At 35.0% G+C, this 17,196-nt stretch overlaps 1 protein-coding gene across 2 annotated transcripts in view; it reads right to left on the reverse strand.

Moving 5' to 3' along the window:
- Window positions 1-17,196, reverse strand: part of LOC107102169 (G protein-coupled receptor kinase 5-like) — a 24,392-nt gene that overhangs the window by 1,278 nt on the left and 5,918 nt on the right. For both annotated transcript variants that reach the window (XM_015401369.1, XM_015401370.1), the window contains exons 3-13: window positions 16,590-16,702; window positions 13,486-13,563; window positions 11,961-12,058; window positions 9,723-9,815; window positions 9,489-9,552; window positions 8,636-8,776; window positions 6,091-6,281; window positions 5,961-5,998; window positions 5,074-5,163; window positions 1,133-1,341; window positions 883-1,020 (exon numbers count right to left, since the gene is read on the reverse strand). In XM_015401369.1, the coding sequence (XP_015256855.1) occupies window positions 883-1,020; window positions 1,133-1,341; window positions 5,074-5,163; window positions 5,961-5,998; window positions 6,091-6,281; window positions 8,636-8,776; window positions 9,489-9,552; window positions 9,723-9,815; window positions 11,961-12,058; window positions 13,486-13,563; window positions 16,590-16,702 (1,253 nt within the window). The remainder of the gene's footprint in view (window positions 1-882; window positions 1,021-1,132; window positions 1,342-5,073; window positions 5,164-5,960; window positions 5,999-6,090; window positions 6,282-8,635; window positions 8,777-9,488; window positions 9,553-9,722; window positions 9,816-11,960; window positions 12,059-13,485; window positions 13,564-16,589; window positions 16,703-17,196) is intronic.

Here is a 17,196-nt window from a genome sequence, read left to right on the forward strand (position 1 = left end):
GTCTGTTTCCTGGACCGGGCAGCATTTTACAGTTGCTCTGCTTCTTTTTCTATGTGCTTGAACCCCAGTCGGCCTCAGCAGATGGCCGCTCACACTGAGCCTGATTATGCTGGAAGTTTCTTCTTGTTTAAAGGGAGTTTTTCCTCTCCACTGTCGCTACAAGCATGCTTGGTGTGAGGGATTGCATTCGAGTCAATGAGTCGATGCATTCAACTGGTTTTCCTTAGATAGAAAACTTTGAACCCATCTGACTGGATGATCTGGTTTGAATTATCTGTTGTAAATTGACGCAATATAAATAAATAAAATGTAAATTTATTTTTTCAATTGTATTATTTCAAATTAGATTTTTTTTCATTTTTTGACAAATTTGATATAATTGTTTTGAAAAAATTTAATATTAGAAGTATATTATGAAACTATAAGAAAAATGTATTCCATGGAAACAGCAAAGTCACTTTCAAAACATTTTTGTTTAAACAAATTCTCTGAAGTTTCCTTTCTGAATTACAATTTTTTCCTATTTCCTTTTACCGAACATGCTCTTTGCAACAATAATGGAACAAAATTCACTCCATAAATTTGCATTTTGGTAATGAAATGTATTAGCAGGGGCTTCATTCAAATCTAATCTGTCCCCAGTGATTCATTTGGAAAATAAGGACATTAATTTTTCTATCGTTACTGTATAATAATAAATAAAAATAACATAAATAATATTTTGAACCCAGCTTTTGAAGACTACACTGGAAAAACGATAAAGAAATGAGAAAAATTTTATTTTTTATTTTAATTAAGTGTATTTCCCCTTAATTTGAGTAGGTAAATGAGATAGTAAAGTCAATCTGCACATAGAGTTACAGACATAGATGTTGAACTCACATCTGGTGTGAAAGGAGCCTTCACTTGTCCTGCTTCCAGCATCCGGAAGTTGATGAGTCGAAAGAATGGGTGAGACTTCACTTCCCTCCCTCCTGACCCCCGGCAGCCTAATCTGTATTTAGGATTCCTCTGCAGCAACTAAAATAAAGAAAAGTTGTTGATATTATGGAGGCAATTAAAAGAAAACATGTATGATATGTGTTTCTGCTGAGAAGTAAGATTTAAATGAGTTTTAGGCAGTGAAACTGACCCCTTGGCAGATGTCCACTGCTTCCCTGCTGAACTTGTCGCTGAATTGCAACTTTTTCGATGTGATTCTTTTCTCCATTTCTGAGGATTTGGGGCGCTCTCCCGGGGCCCTGAATGGAGATCGACCTTCAATCATCTCGTAGATCAGACAGCCGAGGCCCCACCAGTCAGCACTCATGTCGTATTTCTCTTTGGTGATCACCTCAGGAGCTGCGAGCAGGAAAAGCAAACTGCTGTCAAGGAGGAGAAATAGATCTATATAACCTAGAAAACAATGACTCAGAAACTTCACATTTTAATCTCAGACATCTACAGCTCTGTTTTTTCATTTCGGTTTGGGTTTTTAGATGTTTTTAATAACCGTATCGCTTTAAATACTAAAAGTAAGAAATCTAGTCATTAACATTTCTTATTATTGATTGATAACAATAATTAAACACCTTGAAATAATTTTTCTTGGACCATTAATCTCTATCAGCGCTTCAGATATTGATCGATTACATTTACTTGATCAATCAAAATAATCATATTAAATTAAAAAGGTCTATTAACATTTCAGACTTTGGAAAAATGCTTTTATTGCATTAATGGCAAAAAGATAAAAGATCTATATATACAGTTATGATAACATATATAAATGCAAAATGTTAATATTATAAGAAAGGATAGGGTAGCTCCATGAATGTGCGCAGCTAGAGCAGCACAGATGCTTCAGCCGCGTGTCAGAACTGAAGTTGCACAAGCATAAAAAAATGAAGCAGCAGACGCGTTTTTGCTGCTTCTGCTTTGTTTGGTGTGAATGTAGCATTAAGGTCAGACGTGCATCAAGAGCAGCTTTGATGCTCCTGAAGTAGATGCTCCAGTAAAATGTGTCCAGATGCTTCTGCTGCTCCTGTGTTTAACGGCAGAAAACATAGCTTAATACTTTTTAAAGTAAGTCCACCTTAAAACTTCATCTGTGCGATAAGTTTATCAAGATTACGATCCTGCCTACAACTATTATTTCTCTGTCGGAGCCGCTCAGACCGCTGTATACCGCCGGTTCTCTGTCACTGGGAATCCCCTTCAACAGCAGCCTGTGGCTCGGTCGCCTCTTTGTTGTTTTCTGCTACTGTTTGCATTGGGTGGAAGGCGTTTTTTACGTACGTAATCCAAACTGCAGGCACCAGGATATTGCAATTAAAGATATTTTGCGGGCAGATTTCGACATTTTAAATTAACTTGGGCGTTAATAAACTGTTTCAGAGGAGCTATCATAGCGCTATTCATCAGCAGTGCTGTGTCCAGCTCCCAGATCAGCTTCTCTGATTGGTTGATGTGGAGCATCCAGCTACAAAAGCTCAATTCTTCCAACTCCAGCAGCTGCTGCGTTTGCAGTGCGTCGCCCGTGTCAGATGCTCAGAACCTCATGACGCTGCTGCTGCTCAAAACGAGGTGCAGGACCTTTTCCTGCACTGTTGACATTGCATATAAACTTGCAGCTTCTGCTGCCTCTGCAGTGTGCGGTCTGAACGTAGCATAAGGCTGCTTACTAATAGCTCAAATCAATAAAGACATTGCAGCCACAGGAGAACTGTGCTATCTGAAAGCGCTTAAAGTAAGGAAGAAGCTAGGATCAGGAAGCAGTACGCTTCCTAGCAACAGTTAAGTTAGCATAGGGACCTCCTGACATCCTAGCTGCTGCTACGAGCTGTATGGATCCTACAGTCCTTTGTGTGACAGAACACAGACTATAATCCAGAGTTGTCAAGTAACGAAGTACAAATACTTAAGTACACTTTTTAGGTATCTATACTTTACTCCATTACTTATTTTTCTTCCTACTTCTGACTTCTACTCATTACATTTTCACACAAGTATCTGTACTTTTTATTCCTTACATTTTTAAAATAAACATTATTTGTTACTGTTGGGTTCGGTTTAATGTTTATAAATATTTATTTCACGTCATGTGCTCAATCCAATGGAGATCATTGGCGCCATCAACATCTAGTGAAAACTAGTGTGATTGGATCAGTCATAGAAGCAAACACTCATTGGTTAGCTAAAGGAAATCATCAGAAGCAAGCTGGTGTTCTTCAAACTGCTAACATGAATTGTCTATGCCATGCTACAATGAAGGATTCAGAAAAAGATGTTGAAATGTCTGAAAGGTCGGACACAGGCGAGAGCATATCAGATGGAGACAACAAGACCTCCGTCATCCTTGGTCCTATCTCAAAGAATTTTTAGAAATAGTTGAAAAATTGAGCTTTCAATTCATATAGTGGCATCTGGCTGTTTTTTTTAAAGGTTACTTTATACTTTTATACTTTAAGTAGTTTTTGGAGCACATACTTTGTTGAGTAATTGAGTGTTTTTAAACTGCAGTATCTCTACTTCTACTTCAGTAACCAATGTGTGTACTTTTGACAGCACTGCTATTATCAAAGGGTAATGTAAATGGGGCTTATTTCTCCCTCAGTGATCCATTACGCCACACGTGCAAAACTCAGTGCCCAGCGGCCGAATCCGTCTCCTCATGGCAATTAATGCGGCCCTAAGAGCCAAAAATGTTACTCCATGCTATAAAGTAGACACAGCAAAGTGGCAGAAACCGCTAAGAAATGCGATTAAAATTATAATCCCTGAGCAGTAAATGAAATGTAGAATTCAGAATTTTGATTTATCAAGCTGGATCCAACCGTTTTAAGGACTTAATGATACTGAATTGTCCCCATATAAATATGAGTTTGCTTCATGGGCTCTGCATCTAAATCCAAGAAGATGTATTTAAATAGTCACGGTTTCACCTTGTTTGCAATATCTTGGGTGACAGTGCAGGTTAATCCAGCTGTTTAATCTCACCATAGATCTGACTGTGGATCCTTTGGCAGAGAGGGAAGCAGATATTTATATAATCTTTTATGTTTTTTTTGTTTTTGTACTACTTTAAGATCCTTAAATTTAAAAATAATTATGAATAATATTCACCCTTATTATATATTTTTGATAATTATTATAATCAGAACTTCATCCTTATTTCACGGCCACTCTCAAACTGCAGATTGACTCTTTTCAATGGGGCTGAACCAAACCTGTTTTCACGTCTTATCCTTTCTGCATGCAATCTTTGTAGATCACTCACTTGTTGCACAGGCTATTTTTGTCTTAATCCACGCAATTTAATTCTTTCCTTAATTGGATTTTTTAAAGATCAGGCCCTAAATGTCTTAAAAAATGTCTCATTGTCTGATTCTAATTTTAACCACAGAAGCAAAATAGTCTATTATCAGAATGATCCACTTTCATTTTAGTTTTACTAAATAGACTTACAGTAGACTATTTTTTAATACTAAAGAGATTTAGACTACTTAGACTTTTTAAAAATCCTTTTTATATGTTTATTTTATATAGATATATGATGAAATCTACCAGCTAAAAGACTGAACCCTTTTCACACAACATAAATACCTGAAAATATACAACCACATCAATGCACTATTGTACTAATGTAGGATACCTAGAAACTGAACAGAGATAACTAGTCAGATTGTTGCCCGCTTTGCAGGAATGAGCTCGATTAGATCATAGATCAACAATAAAAATTCCTCTTTCACACAAAGGCGTGAACGTGAAGAAACAAACAGTAACCGACAGGAATGCCGATAACACCTCAGACCTGTCATTTATGGAAGTGCAGCTTGATGAAGGTGAAAGAAAACCACAAGAAGAACGAATGTTTAGATTAAAGCATATCTGTGTCAATTGATCCATTTTAAGTCCAGACCTAAATCCAAATGGGAGTCTTAAAAACAGACCCTCTACATTCAGTTTTAACTGAGCTTCAGTTATTTTACTTGCAGCTTTAATTGCAGCAAAAGGGGCTTGATTTGAATACAGACCCAAACATTTAGATTAGTTTTAAAACTGAGGGATAAATCAGTTTCTGTAAATACATACCCATGTAGTACAATGTGCCGACCCTTCCCTGCACCAGATCCCCGTCCTGCAGCTTCACAGCCAAGCCTAGGTCAGAGATGCGGATGTGTCCTTGTTGGCACAAAAACAAACAGATATCAGCTGAACTGGTTTCATACTTTCTTCATTTTTGCTGTGATGACGCACTTTCCCTTTGCGCTTTTTTCATAACCTGCAGAACCTGTTCCTAGAGCTAATTTTACAACAGTCTGTCATTGCATGTGTGCTTTTATGTATCCAACAGATGAGAGACAAAGACCTTAAATGTCCTGCCAAAGCTGATTGTTTTTTTTAAATTTTCCTTTTGGATTAGGTGACAAATAACTTGTTTCCCACGACGTTCAGCTACTTCAGCTATTTTTAACTCTTGTCAAAATACCATCAAAACAGATTTTCTTCTAAACCACTAGAGATTCATGTAAGGAATTGACGATGTCTTACAGAATACTACTGCACTGGAAAAACAATCTAGAAATAAGTAAAAAAAAATCTTAAATTAAGTGTATTTACCCTTGATTTGAATAGATAAATCAGATAATTTGCCAATCAAATGAGTATTTTTACTCCTAAAATAAGATAATTAGATATTATGCACTTGAAATAAGACAATGCAGTTGTGTTTTCTTATTTTAAATCTAAACTGTCTTGCTCCATTGGTAAAAAGATCCTTTTACCTCCTAAGTTCAAGAACAAATGTACTTATTTTAAGAAAAAAAAAGGCTTTCAAACTTATGCAAAAGCTAAAAATAGCCACAAAACGCCCCAATTATGGCTGGAATGTGACACGTGAAGTTATATTTATCCACTGTAAGCCAGTTACTGTTCACTCATGAATAAAACAAACATGCTTTTGATTTGGCCAGACGTACCATTGTCATCAAGGAGGATGTTTTCAGGTTTAAGATCCCTGGAACATAAAACGAAAGCATTTGGAGCAGATTACAGTCAGAACCTCTGATTGTCTGCGATGCGTTCAATGTCGTGCAGAAATACACCCACCTGTAAACTATTGACTTCTGGTGGAGATGAATTAATCCGCAGCAGACCTCTGCAGCATAGAAATACACTCTGTTCTTTTCTAAACCAGGCTCTCCCATGTTGTGTATGTGAAACCTCAGGTCGCCACCACTCATCATGGTTAACACCAAGCACAGAGCATGTTTGGTCTCATAAGCATACGCAAGATTTACCTGCAGAGAAACGGCACAGAAACCAGAGCAGTGAGCTGCATGCATGTTAGAAAAATTTTATTTATACTCCGTTTGTGTTTCATGGGTTGTGTACTAATGAACTGTTATGATGTATAATCTGTGATTCATTGTTTATTAACTCTTTCTAAAGATCGTTCCAGATAAAGGTCATGCAACGGACAGGTTGTAAAAGAAGCCTGAACATCCTCTATCACATGTTTCTTCTAAACATGTGTTCTTGGAACAATTCAATTGTAAAACAACCACATGCTTTGTTTTAACATATGTGCTGAGGTTTAAAGTAAGATCATTTTGTTTCCCTTCCCTTAGTTAAACCTCAGCTTTTGTAATTAGGGACATCCCCTGACTTTAATAAATAGCGAGGAGAAAGCTGGGTTGCAAATTTGTAAACTCCGCAGTCTCTTCCTACTCTCCTCACGAGTAAACTAAATTAATTGTCTCTGTGCCTTGTTTCTTTCCCTGTATGTATGAATGATGTTTTAGGTGCTTAGACCTGACAATACATGTGAGAAAATTCTGGAATATATTGACTATATTTATATTGACATATTGAAGAAATATAGTGAAGACAGCTCAGTTGATAAAAAAAAAAAAAAGATAAATCAATTCCACGTTTGAGTTTTTAACTTTTACAGTAAATTCTAAGTTTTACACCAGATTGTAAAGAACAAAAATAGTGTTTTTTTATTTAATTGGGTTTACTAGCATTTAAAACTAGCATTTAAAGGTGTAAATAGAGGAACCTGTGAACTGATCAGAAGGTGTTTAAGTTGGACTGATTCTAGTAATTAATGGCAAAGTGTTTGCAAACACTTTAGTGCACTTGGCTTGTTCTTCAGTCATGAAGTAATAATGTTAAAAGCAATAAGGTTCATTACTCAAGTAGAAGTATAAAAATTACTGTTTTATTACTTTTTTAAAGCTTTTTACTCAAGTAAAAGTGTCATTTTAAAGCTACTTAAAGCATGAAAGTAAAAGTAATTCAGTGAAAAACGTTGATGCTTTAAACATCTTACTGGCTACTGTGCTACCCTATTAAAGGAATATTTTTCTACAATTCTGGATGATAATTTATTTATTTTATTTTTATAACTTATGGTAACAGTGTCAAATTGAACTTTGCATCATCTTGAAAAACTATTTTTGGTATGTAGTGAACAACAAGTTGGGGCAGCACAGAGTTCAACAAACAAAGGAATTTATTGTCTGGATGAAACCAATTTTTTTGATGTTAACAGGCCATAATGAAAATGAGCTTAAATGAAACAAAACTAACAAGTCCATTTTTAAAATGTAGGCAATAGAAAGAGTATAAGTACAAAGTTGCCTAAAAGAATAATTACTGCAGTAAAGTATAGATAGACAAAATTTCTACTTAAGAAAGTTATTTGTACTTAGTTAATTGACACCTCTAGCCAAAATAAAGCAAAGGAAAAGTGTAGAAGGCAAGAGTAGAACTATATTTAGCTCTCATTCCTCCAGTAATAGTGATAAAATCTAAGGCAGTATTAACCTGAGCAACTAGTTAGATCTGTAACTTCCAGGTTTGGCTCAAAGTGAAAACAAGTGGTAGCATTAAAGTGTTACAAAGGCTACGTTCACACTGCAGGCCTTGATGCTCAATTCCAAATTTTTGTGAAATCCGATTTTTTTTGCATTGCCGTTCACCAAGCTGGTAAAACGTACGGTGAAGGCAAACGTAAGAAGTGTGCAAACCATCCCTGCAGCAAGGCTGTCAGCAGAGCTGCGTCTAATTAAAATCACTTCCTCCTAGCACTCAGGGATCAGTCAGCAGGGGATATTTTCTTACATAGTTTCAAACTAAAATACAATATTCTTCAATTTCCTTAAGTGTTTGTTACACACTCATCAAACATTCCTCACTCAGGATCCTTTCCTGCTTCTTTAAAACAGACATGGTTGTTATTCTCAAGGTTTTAGAATGTAGTTATTGATTTTTAATCAAATGATTTCTAATTTTGTTTCTAAATTATTTTGTTATTTGTGTTTTTTATGTTTGATGTATTTTTTTTTAAGTTTTCACAATGGTTTACCCAATATTTGTTGAATGCTTCTGCTTTTGGGCTTTGCATGGTGTGTGGTCTGTTTTATTCACTCCTATGAAACATTTTATGTTTTTTAGAATATGCAATATTTACGCAAATAAGCAAAATATGCAAAAAGACAAAAGAATAAAAAGGTAAGAAAAAGGAAGTATTTTTTAGGCGGAAGTTATTCTGTTTGTGCATGTGCAGGACGGATCGTGCTTCCAGGATGAATTGGGTAGTGACAAACATAATAAAAAAAACATAAGACCGTAGTTTTAATCTCACCACAAATCGACTGTCCACCTCCTCCAGTAGCTCTTTCTCATTGAGCGCCATGTGCTCTCCCTGCCATTTCTTTACATGGGTCTTTTCTAGCTTTTTACAGGCATACATCTTTCCTGTGGCCCGCACCTGACAAGCCCAAACCTGCAGGATGGAATAAAAAATGATGTTCGTAACAAAAAAAAAACAACAAACAATTCATATCTGTCCAGTTGGTGCTGTGACGTGCAAAATTATGTTATTTAGACTAGTCATGCACTGCAAACACGATCTAAAAAGAAGTAAAAAAGGTTTATATTAAGTGTTTTTACCCTTAATTTGAGTAGATAAATGTGATAGTTTGCCAATGGAATGAGTGTTTTCAGTCTTAAAATAAGATAATTAGATGATATGCACTTGAAATAAGATAATGCAATTGCGTTTTGTTATTTTTAATCTAAATTGTCTTGTTCCATTGGCAAAATGTCTCTTTTATCTCCTCAATCCAAGAACAAATGCACTTATTTTAAGAAAAAATGACTTATCTAGATTTGGATTTTTTCCCAGTGTGTGGTTAAGCAGGGACAGACTTTACTACACTGGAAAAACGATCTAGAAATAAGTAAATTTTTACTCTAATTGGAGTAGGTAAATGAGATGATTTGCCAATGGAATGAGTATTTTTACTCTGAAAATAAGATATTTAGATAAAATGCACTTGAAATAACACAATGCAATTGTGTTTTCTTATTTTAAAGGTAAATTGTCTTGTTCCATTGGCATGTCCCTTTTATCTCCTCAGTTCAAGAACAAATGCACTTATTTTAAGACATAATGACTTATCTAGATTTTGTTTTTTTTCCCAGTGTAATCTTACCTCTCCAAAGCCTCCTTTCCCAAGAAGCCTGTATTCTCTAAACGTGTGTTTGGTGATGGGCTTCCTGAGAGAGAGACAAATTAAGAAGTTTTATTTTCTTTCCAGATACAGTTCTTATTCAGCTATGTAACTTTAGGCCAGCAGATAAACCAGCTTCCCAGGAAACAAATAACCAGTCAAGCTGTTTTATGAGATTTCTGTTTCCTCCTCGCTAACGTACATAACAAGACTGACCTCTCCAGTTTCTTCCACTGTAGAAAGCGATCAAAGTGCATGCTGAACTGGTACTCTGTGAAGGGCTCTTGACTCAGGTATTCATGCAGGGCTCTAATGGAAAGAGTTGTAAGTTTTTTAGAGTAGAATATCTATATTAGAATTACAAAAAAAATGCTTTCATTTTTTTGTTTTTATTTCCATTGGTATTTTGTCACATTTCAGTCACAAACTTAAACCTAATTTACTGGGACTTTGTGCAATGGAACCAAAACATCTCTGTATCCAGCATGTGGGGGGTCTGCATCTGTTTCGACATTTAACTCAGGTCGGTGACAGAGAGCTCTATATATCCAATGTTTTACTTTTTTCTAGATCGTTTTTCCAGTGTAGAGACAGTTTCTACCCACAGGCCTTCTCTCTGCTGCACACAATGAGGACATAAACCGAGGTGTCAGCTTCTCAGCTGTGAAATGAAATCAGAACTTTGCTCTATCACAAGCCGTCACTTATTTCATTTTTGTCTTTACATAAAAATGAATGCTCTTGTTCAATTGTCAATGGGAACCGGCATTGCTGCCTTGCAGCAAGAAGGTCCTGGGTTCCAGGGTCTTTCCCAGGCACCCTCAAGTTTCTGCATGGAGTTTGCATGTTCTCCCTGAGCATGCCTGGGTTCTCTCCGGGTACCCCGGCTTCCTCCCACATTTCAAAAACATGGCTGTCAGGTTACAATAATAATTGCATTTTATTGATTTGAGACTGGAGATATTTATCTCTGCATTTAACCCATCCCTTGGGGAGCAGCGGGCAGCCATTGTGCGGTGCCAGGGGAGCAGTGTGGGGTTAAAGGTTTTGCACTGCAAAAATTGAAATCTAAATAAAAGTATTTCCCTCAAACTAAGTGCAGTTTTTTTCTTGATTAGGTAAGTGAGACTCTTTGTCAATGGAACAAGACAATTTACACTTAAAATAAGAAAAAACAATTGCTTTGCTTTATTTCAAATGAATATGATCTAACTATCTTATTTTAAGAGTAAAAATACTCATTCCATTGGCAAATCATTTTATTTGCCCACTTAAATTAACGGTAAATAAACTTAAAGGAATTTTTACTTCTTTCTAGATCAATTTTTTTTCCCAGTTTGCTCAGATACCCATAGTGGAGGCTGTGGGGATCAAATCAGGTACTTGCAATCTTCTTAGAGCACAAGCGCACTGCTCTAACCCACCAGGCCAGCACTCCCCACTATTAATTGACTTCTCTAAACTGTCCTGATGTGTGAGTGTGTATGTCCATGGTTGAGTGTCTCTGTGCTGCCCTGCAATGGAGCGCCTTTCACCCACAGACTACTGGAGAGATAAACTGGAAAAATGATCTAGAAATAAGTGAAAATTAAATTAAGTGTATTTACCCTTAATTTGAGCAGGTAAATGAGACGATTTGCCAATGGAATCAGTATTTCACTCTTGAAATAAGATTTTTAGATAAAATGCACTTGAAATAAGAGCAAACATTTTTTAAATTAAGTATATTTACCATTAATTTGAGTAGGTTATTAAGATAATTTGCCAATGGAATTTGTATTTTTACTCCTAAAATAAGATAATTCGATAATATGCACTTAAAATAAGACAATGCATTTGTTTTTTCTTATCTTAAATGTTAATTTTCTTGTTCCATTGGCAAAGTGTCTCAGTCACCTCCTCAATTCAAGAAAAAATGCACTTATTGCAAGAAAAAATGACTTATTTAGACTGACATTTTTTGCAGTGTAAGCACCAGCCCCAATGCAGCTGTTACGGATCAAGCAGGAGAAAATGGATGCATCGGTCTTCTACATTCAACTTTGGGCCGTAAGACACTAAGTTAAAACCGAATTGTAGTTTTAAAAAATATGATTTAATTCTGCTGTATCTTAAAGGCCAAAAATATTTTATAAAATAAATACATGTACTGTGAAATACATAACATTAATTACCTAATTAGTTTTTTTTTGTTGTTTTTTTTTATGCACAATTCAAATATTAAATATACCATTGAACACTACATATAAATCAGTAGCATATTTTGCGTGAAATGAATCTAAAAATCTTCAACTTGCAAAATATTATATATTAAATATCTTTTTTGTAATGAGCCTAACTGCTGGATGCCATTCTGTTACACAGAGTTCCCAGTGAAATGTGTTGAAGTATGTGATTGTAATGTTCTAACAGTTCAGAGGGCGTGGTTATGTTGTATAACACGACAGTACTCACTCTCTGCATGTGTGAAAGACGTCCTCACATGGACTGAGCTCCAGACTCTCTCTGCAGCTTTGTTCATACTTTGCTAATAAAGGCACAAACTGGATAGCCTGAGGAACAAGGAAGATGTTATTAAAACAGTGTGTAGAAAATAACTCATTTGATAATTGCTGCTGTACTATTTGCTATTTTGTGTTTCATGCTTTGCTTTTTGCATTAATAACAACAATCCTGTGCATGTGTGCAGGAGTAAACTAGGAAGTGGCATAACGCTGCTAAGCCGTTAGCCTCTCACCGTTAAGTATGGAAGCAATGAAAAAAGTCATAGATCCAGTGTGAAAAATGCAAAACAATATTTGGTTGCAAGGATGATCAGACCAGAACAGAGCTGGGAAATAACTCTGAACGTTGGTGTTCACTAAAGAGGATGATAACGCTGCTGACTGCTAACTGCTGCACTTTAAGAAAATGGAAATGTCGTGAGAACTGTACAAAAAAGAAATTTAGTTTTGTATACACACTGTACAAAATGACAATAAATGTTGTCTAAGTCTAAGTGAGGCGTTTATACGATGGAGAATTAGGGCCAGGCTCCAGATTTTTTCAGTTTCGAGAATAAAGTTCTAACATTACAAGAATAAAGTCATAAAAGTACGAGAATAAAGTTGTAAAATTATGAGAATAGTCATAAAATTATGTTAATAAAGCCGTAACATTACAAGAATAAAGCTGTAAAATTACGACAATAGTCAAATAGTCAAAATTATGAGAATAAAGTTATAAAGCTATGAGAAAGTCGTAAAATTACGAGAATAAAGTCGCAACAAGAATAGTCATGAAATTACAAGAATAAAGTTGTAAAATTACGAGAATGAAGTTGTAACATTACGAGAATAAGGTTGTAAAAGTACAAGAATAAAGTCGCAACATTACGAGAATAAAGTCGCAACAAGAATATTCATAAAATTACAAGAATAAAGTTGTAACTTTACGAGACTAAGGTTGTAAAAGTACAAGAATAAAGTCATAAAGTATGAGAATAGCTGTAAAAGTGTGAGAATAAAGACATAACTTTACAAGAATAAAGTTGCAACAAAAATAGTCATAAAATTACGAGAATTTTTTTGAAGGCATATAATGTGACTAATGCAACTTTAATACAGAACATAGAGCTGCTGGAATTTATATGGATATACAGTCTATACCAGCTAATGTATTACTCCACTTCGCTCCTTTTTTGTTAATTGTATTTCTTAGCTTGCTTAAAAGGTATTGAGGAGGATTTTCGTGATTTTTTAAAGACCTGCCCTCTCCACTTAAAAAAAAAATGCGTGCAAGAGTGTGCACGTGCCCATTTCTCCCCGTGCAAACTCTATTTAAAAGTTACTGTTTGCATCGTTCACACAAACTTCAGGTCGGCAAAATGATAGACAATTAGGAGGACCACTTATGTTGATGATCCACCGGGAAAAAGAACATCCTCCACTATACCTTTATGTATGTATGTGTTTATATGTGTATAGAAGCCCTTTCAGACCTGGGGATTCATAAACCTCTGAATGATGCTGAACCCAAAGCTTTTCCTTTCCTTATCTTCCTTTGTTTCAAATTGTTCCTAAAGGAGACAAAGAGTAAGGAGGGTAAGAAGGACAAACTATGAATAATTAGCAAGTCAAACATGAAAACAGAACTGCTTCTGAGTGTTGTACATGACCTCTTCACCCTGAATGTTGGAACTGTAACTATACAGTTGTATGTTTATATCACTTTTTTTTAACCACAGTGTTTATATCAATGCTGCACTTTAAAAAAAAATGAAAAAGTCTAGAGAGCTGTTCTAAATGAAATTTCTTTTTGTATACACTTGAGTGTTCAAAATGACAAAATAAAATCTGTGTAAGTCTCTAAGTGAGTCTATCTAATCTGAACTCCTGCAGAAACAGCATATCAGTGATTGGAGGGATGTGATCAAGTTGCTTTGTGTTTCATGCAAATCTTTAATTATCAATTGGAACACCTTTAAATTATTGTAAACAGTTTTACGTACATTAAAATCTATAAGATCTTATAATAATCTAGTAATTTTTTGAATGGAAACAGAGTGATGTGGATCAGTGGGAAATCAGCCTTACACACTGAGTGAAAACCTAGACTGGATAAAACACTAAATAGTACTTGATTAAACTATGGGGAATTTAATTATGTCCAGAGAAACTTGGAAATCATTAGCAGTGAATAAGGGTGAATGAAATTCAGACAAGAAACTGCTTGATTTGCAGTTTGGATCAAATAAAGATGTTTTCTAAGGTGTAATAAATATGGAAATTCAGATTCCTGTTGGATATCGTTATAAACAGCTAGAAAAAAGGTTTTGTCCCAACAAGTGTAAACAGCATGAATGCAGACGGTGTAGTACATATGCCAGGCCCTCTGGTGGCGCTGTGACACCATCACTGAATCACACCGAACCGCTGATAAAAACACTGGGTAGATGGATCATGTGAGGTAAAAGCAGCTGTAACTACTTTGTACCGTTAGCACAATCTGTACCATCAGCTCATTTTCGCAACTAGATATACATCTGGGTCGCCTTTGATTTTACTCTCCCCAAAAATTAGAAGCATCTCATTTTTTTCTGTTTTTCCTCTTCTGCTCTACTTACATTGCAGTGTTCATATAATCTGTAAAACTCCCTGCATAATTATAATAAAGTTATTTATATGCATAAATCAAGCGGAACACTATGGCGATAGCCGTACTGCTCCACTTGTGAAAGTAAAATCTGTTGGGCTCTTTTTGGCATAAAGACAATTATTCTTATTGCCACATTGCCAGACAGGACACTGTAAAAAAAAAAATAGAAGCATACTAAACTACATTGGGTACAAGGTTAATATTTATTTTTCTAACAAATGAAATGCATTAAAATCCTTTCTGTTTTATCGCTCGTCTGTCCAGATCTGTCCTGGAAATGGGATCCTACGCTACTTCCGAGAGCTAGCTTTTTCAGCTTTGAATTTATACATAAATCTTGCCTTTTCAAGTTGGATTTTTGCTTCATGTTTTAAACGTGTACAGTAGTATATATTGCATAATCTAAAAAAGAAAATAGCTAAAATTCAGATACACACGGTGCAATCATATTTTCCCGGACTACTCTGAGCATGTCCGATGATGACGTAAGAAAAGCAGTTTAACGGAGACAATGTAAAAAGATGACAATGTCTCAGAAATTCCAAAAAAGTTGAACAATCCACTGGACTTTGTTTCCAAGTCTGAGGACGTTTCGCTTTTAATCCAGGAAGCGAAACGTCTTCAAATGAAATAGCAGTGAATTTGAGGCTTTATACAGTAGCCAAATAAAGCCTTGTTTTGGTTTAAAAAGCATGCAAATTAAAAAAGACGAACAGGTCCACCCCTTTGGAATGGGGGGCGTTCGGCTTCTTTTGTTAACCTGCAATTCCCCATACCTGTCTATGTCTCTGAAAGCAATGTCATTAAAAGGAATTATTGGCCTGGCTGAATAGGAGAGGTGTTTTGTTCCCCTATAAAGGGATTGGGGTTGCAATGATAGCGGAAAGGAATCAACTCAATTGCTGCATTGTAGGTTTTTGAAAGCTGGAATCGGAGTCCTTCCCTATACTATATTACTATAAGTAATAGTTGCTTATTTGAAGGCCATCGTTAATTTGTTTTTTTTGCATATTTTATTTTCTCAATTATCATTTTATTTACTTAGCTTTAATAGCTAAACAATATTAGTAAAAAAGGTGGTTACACTGATTATGATTCAACAATAGTGTATTTGATCTGACTGTTTCTTTCATTTATTGGCTCCATAAAAATTAATATTAGTAAAATTTTAGTTTTTGACCTTAATTTTAATTTTAGAAAAGTNGTAAAATTTTAGTTTTTGACCTTAATTTTAATTTTAGAAAAGTAATATGTTGATAGTTCTGTTGAATTTTAATTCCATTAAGCAGCTGATGAATACGGGGTAATTTTTTTCTATTTGATAATAATTGAAAATTAAATACAATCCAGTAATGAAACCACGAAAAAGGTTTTACTCCAAAAACTTTTTTAGAGTAACTTTACTGTATTCTTGATTTGTTTTTTTCAAACCTTTTTTTTGTAAATCAAATTTTACTTTTTAAGGATTATTTTTTTTAATAGTTTATTTTTATCAATGCTGTCAAACTAATTGTTATTTTTTTATTTCTATTTTATTTTTTTACAGATTTTATATAAATGTTTTTGTATTTGTTTTGAATACGAACAAAAAACAAACAAACAAAATCTTAGAAAAGAAAAAAACATTTATGGACCAAAATTTTTTTTCAACTGATCATTTCTGAATTCCTTTTTTTTTTTCCATTTAATTTTCAAAGCAGTTGTTTGCTTGCAACACTAATGGACCAAATCCACTCCATAGATAAAGTCACATCATTTGTATGGGTTTACTTTCCTTTTCAAAACCTTTCTCCTCTACTTTACAAAGAATGCCAAAACCCATTCTGTCTTAGTTTGAAGCCTTTTCATCTCATTGTAGAAGCGTCTTCAGCACAACATGAAGGAAGGGGGAAACTTTATTATTCCTGCATGTGTTAAAAATCAGTTTGCATGTTTCTTTCAGCGTACCAAAGCATCCAGGAGCCCCATGTGGTTGTGCAGTTCAGGCCGAGTCATACAGTAGAGCTGAAACAGTTTCTTTCCAATTGGCTGCTTGACACATAGATCATCGTAGTTTCGTTCTAGCAAGGAGAAAATGAGAACACAGAACAAAGAGATGTGTGACTTCACACCATATTCCATCTATAAAGAGATACCTTTACACTGAAAAGGAAAAAAAAAATCTACATAAGTAATTTTTTCTTGAATTGAGAGGAAAGTAAGACATTTTACCAATGGAACAAGACAATTTACATTTAAAATAATAAAAAAAACATTTGCGTTTGTCTTATTTCAAGTGCATGTTATGTAATTATCTTATACTAAGAGTGAAAATACTCCCATTGGCAAACTATCTCATTTACCTTCTCAAAATAATGCACTTAATTGAAGAAAGTTGTACTTATTTCTAGATCATTTTTCCAGTGTAGTTCTTCACATCACTAGGTTCTTAGTTCTCTATATAAAATAATCCATTACTGCTTAATGCTACTTTAAAGGAATAGTACACCCAAAACATGATTAGCCTTCATTTTCTACTCACCCCCATGCTGAACAACACTCTGGAGTACTTTTT

Source organism: Cyprinodon variegatus, unplaced genomic scaffold (genome assembly GCF_000732505.1).
Source record: "Cyprinodon variegatus isolate N-32 unplaced genomic scaffold, C_variegatus-1.0 Scaffold1213, whole genome shotgun sequence".
In the NCBI taxonomy this organism is placed as follows: domain Eukaryota; kingdom Metazoa; phylum Chordata; class Actinopteri; order Cyprinodontiformes; family Cyprinodontidae; genus Cyprinodon; species Cyprinodon variegatus.